At 43.4% G+C, this 12,547-nt stretch overlaps 1 protein-coding gene across 3 annotated transcripts in view; it reads left to right on the plus strand.

Moving 5' to 3' along the window:
- Positions 1–759: 759 nt before the first annotated feature.
- Positions 760–12,547, plus strand: part of LOC117045713 (SH3 domain-binding glutamic acid-rich-like protein) — a 28,646-nt gene continuing 16,858 nt past the window's right edge. Inside the window, exons 1-2 of one of the 3 annotated variants that reach the window (XM_033147042.1) lie at positions 760–959; positions 11,102–11,287. In XM_033147042.1, coding sequence (XP_033002933.1) covers positions 882–959; positions 11,102–11,287 — 264 coding nt within the window. In that variant the 5' untranslated portion in view covers positions 760–881. The remainder of the gene's footprint in view (positions 960–11,101; positions 11,288–12,547) is intronic. The other 2 variants (XM_033147041.1, XM_033147043.1) reach the window with 2 other exon arrangements.

Consider the following 12,547-nt stretch of genomic DNA (forward strand, 5'->3'; position numbering starts at 1 on the left):
ACCAATGGCCATGGAGGAGTAGCCAGCGCATTTCAATGGCCCTTCTACCTCATTCCTTTTAGTGTTGTTCTCACTTTTGGATCCTGGTTTGCAACCCTCCTTAAAACTGAGCAAGCTTGGGACCTAAGCTCTTGTTTCCGCTGCAGCTCTTTCATAAAGGAGAAGGGGACGACAGAGGATGAGATGGTTGGACAGTGTTCTCGAAGCGACTACCATGAGTTTGGCCAAACTGCGGGAGGCAGTGAAGGATAGGCGTGCCTCGCGTGCTCTGGTCCATGGGGTCACGAAGAGTCGGACACGACTGAACGACTGAACAACAACAACAACTTCCCTCCTTTTGGGAAAAGGAATAAAAAAACCCGAAAGTTTTGCCCGGTTGCTTGTACAGAACCTGACGTGCCTTGCTTTGACAAAAGGGTGCATGCAGGCCTTTGGACGCAGAAAAGCCGATTGAGAAAAATGCTGCCCCACATAGCTGTCTCTCTTATCTCTCCCGGCCCTCCCTCCCCGCCTTGCCCTGCCCTGCTTGGATTGGTGCACCGCCGTCCCTGGCCTTTTAAGGGCTGTCCCCCGGTCAATCTAAAGCGACGAGCGCGGGGGGGGCAGGTGCAAGCCCTCCTGCAATGGATACTTTTACCAGCCAATCGTGCCCTGGCCCGTCTGCTCCCCAAATGCCTTGGAGCCAATGAGCTGATGCGGAGCGGGGTGGGGGGTGGGGTGGGAACGGCAGGGAACCAGCGGAGCCCAGGAGTCGCGGGGATTCTCGCTCTGCTCCGGGCAGAAAGGGCCGCGCGCTGCACTTCTCGCGCCGGAGCTGACACAGAAGGCGCGCTGCTGCTGCTGCTTCCCCTTGCTGCGGGTTCCTTCTGGGTGTCGTCGGAATGGTGATCAAAGTGTTCGTAGCGACGTCCTCGGGGTCTACCATGGTAGGTATAACCAGGCGATGTACGTTCCCACGGGTAAGAGCTGCCAGAACTTGCTTTGGGAAGGACTTTGTTGACGAGGAAAGGGGCGTGGTGCACATACGTACCGAATGGCACGTCTTGGGTGTCTTCTCTTTTCTTTGCAAATCCAGGAGAGCCATGGGATTGGTCTGCAGCTGCAGTTAAAGTTAACAGCTTAATGCATCTCAGGAAGCGGGTTTGGTCCACCGAAACTGACCGACACGTGCCCGTTAATATTTAAACGGAGGGGCACAGCAATCTTCCCGACTGATTCAAGGTGCAGAGAAACACGGAGGCTGAAATACTCTACTTCCCCAGGAGTAAGCCTACTTGAACTCACGGGAACATTCTTCTGAGTAGGATTGCCCTGTGGAGTAATGCCACATCTTTGTGCATGCCTGCACATCAGTGAAAAAAAAACAACCTTTGCACAACATATTCCTTTTAGCAAGTTTTGCTGATTTTTTTTTTTTTTAAAAAGCGTGCTGCTTTTGCTATTGGAACAAACAATAATGATCAGTCTTGGTTGTGGTGTGTAGAATTTTTCTTCTTTTGAGAAATATTGCTATATACGGGGTACTGCTCATATGCACAAAAATTAAGCATATGCTATCTTAACGTTGCTATCTTAACATTTGAAATCTTTATTACTGTGATTTTTGAGCATGTCTACTGTTAAGGGATCAGAACAGCTATGCTGGCTGAAGCGAGCAAAGGGCATGCACTGAGAAGTTTGGAAGGTGGGACCTGGGCATGAACTGTTTCCTTTTATATCCAGTTCCCACATGAGCTCAAATTGCAGCCCTGGCTGAGCAATCAGTCACAGTGACACTTCTAAACAAACTGGCTGTTGCTTGCACATAGCTCTGTGACTGCATTGCTAAATGGCTTGCACTAACACAACCTCAAGAAGTTTCCAGAGCAGAAGGACTGAAAAGGACTAAAGGGAAAAGCTTGTCTTCTTTGCAACTGCAGGCTGCTCTTTTTAAGCACCTGGGTAGCAAAGCTTCCATTGGGCCCAATGTACTTCAAAGAGAATCATATTTGCATTTGACTGTGTATAATGGATGATGCCATTTGCTCACCACCTGCAAATATAACATTGTCCCACACCTGTAATTAGGATGCAGTGCTTATAGTGTAATCCCAAGCATGTGAGGCTGCAGTCCTATGTTTACTAAGACTCATTGAATTCAGTGGGACTTTCCTCAGAGTGAATATGCACAGGATTGTGGGGTAAAGCTTCTTGGTTCAGAAATGTACTTTTTTAAAAGCTGAAATTGCTAGATTAATCAACTAAAACAAATAGGTTCATCAATTAAATTTCTTTAAACGGATTGCAACCCTAGTTGTTCGACTGTAGTGGATTGTCATGTGTACAGTAATGGCAGAACTTAATACCTCCAGTAGTATATATGATCCATGTTATGAGTACAGTCAGAAAAGGATTGGATATGGAGCCAAAGAACCTCAGACACCACTTACTGGCTTAGCATATTCTTACTAGTGTGAATTGGGGTGTATATAAGAGTAAAAAAAAAGGCATTTTTAATTCACTGGATTCGCTAGTACTTTTGTTTTAAATAGGAACAGTATTCTTCTAGCATCACCATCCTAACCATGTCTATGCAGGAGTAAGTTTTATTGACTTCAGTGGGGATTCCTACCAGGTAACTGATGTTAGGATTGCACCCTAAATGCCTTTTTACTCTCCTGTTTATTTATCATAGGCATCTGGGTCCAGTTGTAAACCATCCTTCCCCCCCCCCATTAGTTTCATGTATACTATAACTTCCCCCAAAGGCTCAGAGTGGTTTGCATTTTAAAGGTACTTCACTTTATACAAATTCATGTGACTCCCACTACCACCTGCATTTCACATCTCTCTCTTTTTTTTTACAATACAGATAACATTTTAAATAATATGACCACAACATCAAAAGCAGCTTAAACATACATACATGCAAGCAAGTGATGCTAACTATGCACTGAACAACTACCAGCACAAACATTTTGCATTAACAGTTTGTATACCTATCTTAATATATTTGTAGCTGAATCCATAAAAGTTCAGTGGAATTGAAATCGTCACCCCTGTTGTATGCACACATTTACTTTACAGGAAGTTCCATTGCTATCAATAAGATTTACTTTTAAACAAGTATGTTGAGGATATTTCGTTTACTGCATGGAGCTGAAAATCTTGTTCCCAAATCTTGTTCCAGTGCTATACTAATGTGCATGGATTATGTGCATCTATGGCAAGTATGGCAGACTAGGATAATTATGTCCCACTTGCTATACACAAGTTGCCTTGTTATCTATGGTGTTTTGCATAGCAGCACTTAAAACCAGTGCATAACATTCTGCTCCAAAGTTTAACTGTCACCTGAGAGTTACTCTAGATATTGAATACTGGGTTGTGACAGAAGCACCATATGGGGTTTTCTTCTTCATTTTACTTGAGTCCACTTTATAGTTAGCCTGTTGGGATTTAAGACAATTTATTTGAGCTTAAAGGGTGAACTGAGAAATCCAAGTCTTTCCACTCAAATCGATGGTGAATTATGTTGTTGACAATCTTGATTTCATGCAGTTCACTGTTTGGGAAATGGGTGTGTGTCTTTTTATTTCCTTACTAGACATTAAACCCATTAAATTAATGGGTGCAAGAACATATGTGGTCAAACATTTTTAAAAACAGAGTTTGGGCAATGTTTGTTTATGGTATAGATCACAAGTTTGTCCTACAGAATTTCAGAGGCGACTCTGCCTCAATGTTAATTACAGAAACTTTGTCAGCTCTGCGTCCCTGTTGCTCTAGCAACGTCGGGGACATGCGCAGAGCTGACTGAGCGGCTCTCGCTTATCTCGTTTTCTTTTTCTAACTGCGAGAGCCGCATGACGTAGCCAGCTCTGCGCATAGCGTCCCTGTTGTCCTAGCAACGTCGGGGACACGCGCAGAGCTGACCGAGCAGCTCTCGCTTGACATCGCTCGCCCGCCGCCACTTGTAACGGCCGCTGCCGCTTAGAAGTAAGCCTATGCAAGCGCGCACACGCCGCGTGCCCACGCACACCCGCCGCTTCAACAGTTTCGCCCGGCCGCCCGAAGTCTCTGCGCTCCAAGTCCCTACGGCTGTCCGTGGGGCACATGCGCAGTAGCGCAATCCCATGGACACAGGGACTGGACGCAGATACACTTGTACTTTATTACAAAGGATGGGCCAAGGATGAAGTATAAATTCAATGTTCCTTACTTCTCAGCAAGACCACTTCAGAATCATTCTTATACTACTTTATAATCCCTTGCTACAGAAGCTTGTCAGCCTACTTATAGTAGTTTTATAGTGATAAAAGGCAACTTCAAGTTTCAACCTTTGGATGAAACCCTCCCACCCCAATTTTGTGAAGCACAATGTTGAGTTAAAAATACAAACTGAGAATTACAAACAATGACTTAGAATGTAAGAAAAGGATTAGAAGTCTAAACAAGGAAGGGATTGAGTTAAAATATACATATGTGGGTGGATTGCATTTCTTGCAGAGCACCTGCTTCTGTTCCAAAGTCAAATTTCTCCTTCAGATACCAGAACTGAGGTTTGCCTTTTAGCTTTTTGAAAGCAGCTATTTTAATGGCTTTTAAAATTATTCTAGTGACTAGTAGAATCTAGCCATTCAGACCTTCCTCAAATGAGAAAGCTTGCGATATAAAATCCCTGTCGGCTAATTTCTGCTCAAAACACAAGGAGAATGATGGAACTTCCTTACTTTCAGAAATACACTGGAACATGAAAAGACCAGCCACAAAGATTTATGCCAATTTGTGGATAGTATAACAAAAGACCCTTTTTATTTGCTTCTGCTGCCGTAAGGGAATAATTGGTATCACACTGGAGTGTCTCCAGGAATGAAGATAGTAGAGTTGGTTAGTTTTTCATAATTTCTGTTGCTGTACCGTACAGGATGTCATGTCCCGAGATGCTGGAAAATAACAAATCAAGCAAATGAGAGGGCGAATAAAATCACAACTTCACCATAACTTCATTCCATTTCAGAGCCAGTGTGGTGTAGTGGTTAAGAGCGGTAGACTAGTTATCTGGGGAACCGGGTTCGCGTCTCTGCTCCTCCACATGCAGCTGCTGGGTGACCTTGGGCTAGTCACACTTCTTTGAAGTCTCTCAGCCCCACTCACCTCACAGAGTGTTTGTTGTGGGGAAGGAAGGGAAAGGAGAATGTTAGCCGCTTTGAGACTCCTTCGGGTAGTGAAAAGCGGGATATCAAATCCAAACTCTTCTTCTTCTTCTTCTTCTTCCTACATTGCAGGGGGTTGGGCTAGATGACCATTGGGTTCCTTCCAGCTCTATGATTCGATAAAGTGTTTAGTTTAACCCTTAGTCCTCACTCTCCATCAAAATGAAGTCTAAATCTGCATTCAGTCACATCCATCACTCTTGCTTTTCTCTCACCACCTCTTTTTGTGTTGCTTGTTAACCTCGCTTGCATTCTCTCCTCCTTCGTGATCCTCCACTGCTTGAAACTTAGACTGTAAGCTATTTGACACAGGAACTGCTTGTTTTTATGTTACTCTGGAAATTGCCATACACATTGATGGCACAATATAAAACAGGGGTCAGCAAACTTTTTCAGCAGGGGGCTAGTCCACTGTCCCTCAGACCCTGTGGGGGGGGGGCGGACTATATTTTGAAAAAATAATAATGAACGAATTCCTATGCCCCACAAATAACCCAGAGATGCATTTTAAATAGAAGGACACATTCTACTCATGTAAAAATACCAGGCAGGCCCCACAAATAACCCAGAGATGCATTTTAAATAAAAGGACACATTCTACTAGTACTCATGTAAAAACACGCTGATTCCTGGACCGCCCGCGGGCCGAATTTAGAAGGCGATTGGGCCAGATTCGGCCCCCGGGCCTTAGTTTTCCTACCCATGAAATAAAACAATAACAAGTAACTACAAATAACATTTAAAAGTATTTTATGGTTTGAAGCACCAAATTCTTTCAAAAGAAACCCTCCCTCCATCATGTCCCTAAACACTGTCACTCGCAGCACATAATCTTTATTATTTTTTAAAAGAACTCTGGTTTCACAGCTCTTAAGAGGGGAGCAAAAACACCATGTGCTCTGCAAGCATCTTTCTGCAAAGAACCTTCTTTCTGCCTTGGAGCACAATATGGTTTCATTTCTGTAGTTTAATCTATGCCAGGGGTTGCCAGTCCTCCGGGACCAGGGGGCACATTTGGAATTTTGAGGAAGTGCCGTGGGCACCACTCACAGGATGCATGCTGTGGGGTTTGTTGCATAACATGAAATGGCTGTGGTGATAGGTGTGGCACATAACACAAAATGTTTGGGTGACGCGTAACAAAAAATGCCTGCTGTGACAATGACATCATTGCATGGCATAATGGATGCCACATATGAAAGAGTAGAAATGGAGATAGGAGCACAGAATAGTGTGGGCATGCTCTCCTCACCAGCTGCCTCATCAATGGGGGGGAAAGCACCCATATCAGTCATCACAGATGGGAGGATGCACTTCCTGTCCTGGCATCCAGTGAAACATGGGCATGTTTAGGGGGACGTGTTCAATGGAGAGGCTGATTCAGTGTAAACAGGAAATGAGCCGGAAGAGCAAACAATCTGTTGTGCATTGTGTTTTTTGAGGGGATACCCTCCATAGCTCAGAGGGTACTGGCTATGAGGTGTCTATGGGTGCCATGTTGGCAACTTGTGATCTATGTGGTTGGGAAAGGGTTGAACTAGATGACAGTTGATTATCTTACAACTCTGCGGTTCTATAGAAATCTATTGTACTGAAACTCTGACTTTATTATACAGTAGGAGTTTGATGAAATAGCAATGTGCTGAGTTTTTGTTTTAAATTTAATACAGCACTGGTTTCCAAGGGATAAACAAAATGATGAGTTTGGTCACGTCTAAGGTTTGAACTCATAATTCAATAAAAGGAAACCGATAAATTATCCCATGCAAAGCTACAACTGAAACCATAAGCACAGATAATTCTGTCAGCACATAGTCAAACATACGTTGGTTTTTTTCCACTGTGCCAAAGCAAAGAGACACCAGCTTTGCATGCCAATGTTAAATTCCCCCCCTGCTGCTGCAAAAAAACTCAATTCCAAGACCCCATGGCCCTGCCTCCCGTAAGGATAGCAACGCAGACGCCTAGGGTGGATGTGTATCCTACTTTACAGTAAATAGTTCTCTATTGTAAGGAGTCCTCTATTTGAAGGGCTGTCCAGTCCATACCTAGTTTAAACATAAAGAACCGTAAGAAGGGAGAGCAGAGATTCTGAAGATTAACAATCAGCACTTGACCAGGCAGACTGAGCATATACACAAATTACCTGGTCACAGCTTTGCCCGCTATGGTGACATTTACTGTATTTCTATTTAGATTGGTAATTATTTCTGAATTAGCATTTATACATACGTAAATTTTAGGCAAATCTGTGTTCTTTATTTGTGAGTGTACCAATGGTCTGTGTGTGTTATCAATGGTTTTTTTTCTCCCCTCATGCCTCATTCACCTGGAACTTTAGGATCATACATTTAGGTGACCTTGCTCTTGAGGGGAAGGTTGTATTCCTTCTGAAAGAACAGTGGCTTTCAAACTGTATTCTGAGTGACACTGGGGCTTCTTTGAAGTTTATCAGAGGTTTGTAGTGATGGACAAGATTCCCTGAAAGACAGGGGGGGGGTGATGAAATGTTTGGATGCAGCCTTGTAATCTGTTACGCTACTTACGTGACCTCATCGATTTTGTCATTCACACGTGTTGCTTAGGGGAGACTGGATTTTAAATCGCATGATGGAGTCACAAGCAAAAATTATCTTTGTGACCTCATTCAAAATGACATTTGAGCATGGAATTAAGTTGCTATAAAGTTGGCAAGGAAATTGGTGCTGTTTCAGAATAAATTGCATGTACTTAGTTGGCGTCTAGGGTTATTAGCATAATTTGCACAGTGGCTGCCTGCCCTGAATTTGGCTGAGGAATCTGCCATCATCACAACCCTTTTTCAGGACATGTTCATGTTGCTGTAATTTGTCGGAATACGCTACACGGATCCGCTATAGGATCCACATTTATTTAATTGTTTAATATAGTTTTCGGGAACTACTTTTGGTATTACTACGCGCAAAAGCGAAAGCGAAAGTAAGAATGAATAGTTTGGTTCACCAATGAGATTAATCCGCCTTTATTTCATAGTTCCGGTCATGTTCAAAGTTATTAATGAGCGTTAAACTTGCTTCCCGCCTTTTTGGAGGGCAGCAACAGTGATTTTATTGGTTGAGGCATTGATCATGATGTCACGTTTGTTCCTAAATAAAAGGCTGAGGCTCCCCGCTTAGGCACGTTCTTTCCGTTTTGCTTTAGTTGGGTTTTAGTTGAAGTCAAGTTTAGTTTAAGGGATTAGGAGCGGGCTGGATGGGTTGGATGGGTTTTTCCTTTATTTAGTTAGAGTTAGATCGCGGAAGATCGTTCGGTTTAGCTTTAGTTAGGTTTCTTTAGGTTTAGCCTAGGGCTAGGTTTGCGGAAGATATTTCGGTTTTAGTTTATTTAGTTAGCCTCGCGGAAGATTGGGCGCGCAGGGACTTTGAGCTTAGGAGAACTTAGCTTAGGGGACGAGCCTACGCGGGTTCTGCCAAGGCCACTAAAGATATAACCGGTGTCTGTCTTTCTTTGGGGTAAAGAGGGAGTAAAAGGTTTAGAGTAAAAATTTTAATTTCCTTAAGTTGGTCTATCTATTCAGAGTCAGGGCATATTCTATTTCTCGAGGCAACATTCTTCTTTAAAAGGCAATTAAGAACTCATGCACCTTCGGAGTCATCACCCGGCTTACTCAACCTTCAGATTGTGAGACCTGGCCGGCGCCCGTGCTCAAAAGCACGCGGAACGCTGGCCACTTTCCCCGCTACTGGTACCTCGTGCATGAGCAGTCCAAGTTTGTGCACGAGGAGCTCCAGCACCCAAACCCCGACAGTAATTAGGAGACTGGCTGCACAGATGCACCTTCTTTTTAACAGTACATTTATACAGGATTCTTCCTTATGCCTGATGGGACCTCAACAGCACAAGTACAGGTTAAGAAACATGCACAGGGAGCATCTTGCTTTGCATTTAGCACTGGGAAGGTGGTGGATTCTGCCCACAGTGCAGAAAAATGGGAACCTGTCAGGTGAACACGCTTAAACTATAGGGATATTTGAAAACAAATTTGATATTTACAGTAGCTAAAACAAAAACAAAAAATTACAAAGAAAATAAATGGGTAAAAATCAAAATATAACTTCAGCATTGCTTATAACAGGCTTGGTGAATCTTAGCTCATTTAAAAAGTTACCGTATTTTCCAGCGTATAAGACAACCATCAACTTTTCCAGTTAAAATATAGAGTTTGGGATACTCTTCCAACGCACACCAAATAAAAATTTAAAAAAAATCAAATTTGATTTCAATATGGTAATTTTAATTCAAATGCTTATGACATGCAGGTACTGCCTCTGAGAAGCTGCTTCAAGGAGCCGCCTTTTAGCTTTTAGCTTCCAGGACAGAAAAGTAGTGGGGGCACTAAGACCCAGTCAAGTACTGTTCGCTGTTGATATGCAGCCACTTGAGAGAACAAAGCAGGAGGCTGCAAGGACAAGCCAGCATGTTTACACAGAAAATGGTAATCTAGGTCCCGCTCACGTGCTCAGAAGTATGCTGCCTGGTTTACTCGAAAAATTGTATTAATATGAAACTAAACTGACAATATCATCATATATATAGGCTTTGCCTCTGAGGAAATATCTATGAATGCTTTTGGTATGATGATATTGTCAGTTTAGTTTCATATTAATACAATTCTTCCAGTGATATACACGATTTTGTATTTTATCTGGTTTACTCAAAAGGCAGTAAGGGAGAAAAGCCTGCCATCCCTAAATGGAGCCCTGAGGCTGCAAACCAGAGTTGCAAAACCGCATGTAATTAATCCAGCCAAGCTAACGGAGCTTAGCAGCAGAGCTTCATTCAAAAGGACAGGGCATACAAATCACAGAGGCTGCTGAGGGGGAAGAGGGCTTGTGCATCGTCGCGAGCCTCTTCTTCTGCCTGCTCTCCGGTAAGCCCGGCGCCGTCTTCAGCTGCCCAGTGCCCACCCGCTTTCCTCACTCTCCTCCCGGCTGGACTCTCCAGCTCCCCTAGGGGAAACACGGTAACATCGCTTATAGCTTCCAGGACAGTCCTGGAAAGCAATGCTAGCAAAGCACCCCGGCTTCCTCCGCCAGTGCCTATAAGACGACACCCGGCGTATAAGACGATCCCCAACTTTTGAGAAGATTTCCTGGGTTAAAAAGTCGTCTTATACGCCGGAAAATACGGTAAGAGATAAACCATAACTTCCATTCTGAACAGCAGAGAGGTGCAAAGAGCTTATCTCTGAGTGAGCATGATGGTGGCTGGTGTGGGTGCCTTTCCACCTGGCATTGATCAGGGAACTGATGCAAGGTTATGTCTGCACCATTTTGTAGCTATTTTTTTCCTGGTCTTTTATATGTGGGTGCCATTTTATGTTAATTCTACACTCCAACACCAGCCATTTTGTGACTGCCATCACAGCACTTCCTCAAAATTTCCAGTGTGCCCATTGGCTCTCCAAAGTTGGTGACCCTGTAATACATGTTAATACAGTGCTTTTTTTCTGGGGGTACGCAGGGTATGCATACCCCTAAACATTTTGTGAATCTAACTGGAGAAGAAACTAAAAATTTTAAAAAAAATTAGTTTCTTCTCTAGCACAGTGAATTGTCAGTTCTGTTGCTACCCCCGATGGCAGCCTCATTTCCTGCCATGGTGTTTCCTGAGTCTCAGACAGAAGCGAGCGTTTAACGTGTGAAGTAGGAGTTGGAATCTAGCATGGTGATTGGTCGATTTCGTTGTTACCACCTTTGATGGCGGCTTCCTTTCCTTTCCCAGTGATTTTCTTGAGCCAAAATGAAAGTACCCCAAAACATTTTTTAAAGAAAAAAAAAACACTGGGTTAATATATTGGATATATCCACTAAGTTTAGTTATGAAATATAAAATTAATTTTCTCTCTCTCTTTTTTTTTTAACCAGATTAAGAAGAAACAGCAAGAGGTGGTGGGCTTTTTAGAGGCCAACAAGATTGACTTTAAGGAATTGGACATAGCCTGTGATGAAGACAACCGGAAATGGATGAGAGAGAATGTTCCGGGTGAAAAGAAGCCACAAAACGGAATCCCCCTCCCTCCACAAATATTCAATGAGGAACAGTATTGTGGGGTAAGAAGTGTAAAGGTGTAATATGTTTAGGCATTTTAAGAAAATGTACAGATTTGCTTCATGAAGTTTACAAAACATTTACTTGGTCCTCTGTTTGCGTTAATGTTATGCCCGCTTTTGTGAACTGCTTTTACAAGATGGTTCTGGGTTTGGGTTTAAGTTATACAATAGGCATCACAGAGGTCCTTGCTGTGTCCCGGAAGAGCTTGGTGGGCAGAAAACTACCCCTGGCTGTAAGCTTAGGGTCCTGAAATAGGGTGGGATCAGATTGGGTTGGAGCTGGTTAAGGATCCATTGGATCCAAAGATATCCCATTCCCCTGAGAGGGGCAGATTTCCCCTGCCCCAACATTGCTTCCGAAGGATGTGTGTGTTAAAACTAGATAGCTGCTCCAAGTTGTTCCCTCACCCCCGCCATTCACACCACTTATGATTGCTGTGCAAAGGAACCGTTCTGGGAGAAACACTGGAAACATTTTGTTTGTGCATTTTCTGGCTATTAAACACCAAGAGAATGAACCTTCTATGCACACACAGAATGGGAGCATGCATAATGTTCTTGGTCCTTTTACCATCATTATGATCCCTGTGCTGGGAGAGGTTGTTGTGGGGCGTGAGGAAGGGTGACAATGATATGCTAAACACACTCCTTTTCATCTAATTCCAGAGGGGTGGAGGGATGAATTCATACTGAAGGTAGGGTGGATTCCAGTAGGGAATGTGCCATCAGATCTCAATAGCAAACCCATGCACAAGGGTTTGGAAGCAGTACCTGTGTGCCGGCCTAAAATAAACCAACCAAATTTTAGAGTTTCCAGAAAGAAATTCATTTTTAAAGTAAGAGCATAGCCCACGACAGTACAGCTGGTGGACTCCATAAGCATTTTTACCTTCCATCAAATACTTCCAGGCTATAGGAAAAACAATGCTGATGGGCCCCTCCCCCTTGTTTTGCATTACTCCAATTTGTATCCCTCAAACTTTCAGTGGAAATAAATATGTCCAGTAGTTCAACACATGGATCTGGTTATTTTATGCATCCACTGTGAGTTCTTCTTCATCTTGATTTAAAAGGCAAGCTCCTTCAGAAATGTCTTGCACCATGGCTGCAGCAACCGGGAATGACAGTTTAAAGCTGCCCCCATAGTAGCTGTTTGTGTGGTTTGCCCCTAAGGGAGCTTCACATTAGGTAGGAGAACATTTTTAAAAAAGCAACAGCTCTCTCGACTAACCTCTTCTTTATGCACATCCTGTAGCAAAA

Source organism: Lacerta agilis, chromosome 4 (assembly GCF_009819535.1).
Source record: "Lacerta agilis isolate rLacAgi1 chromosome 4, rLacAgi1.pri, whole genome shotgun sequence".
Lineage (NCBI taxonomy): Eukaryota > Metazoa > Chordata > Lepidosauria > Squamata > Lacertidae > Lacerta > Lacerta agilis.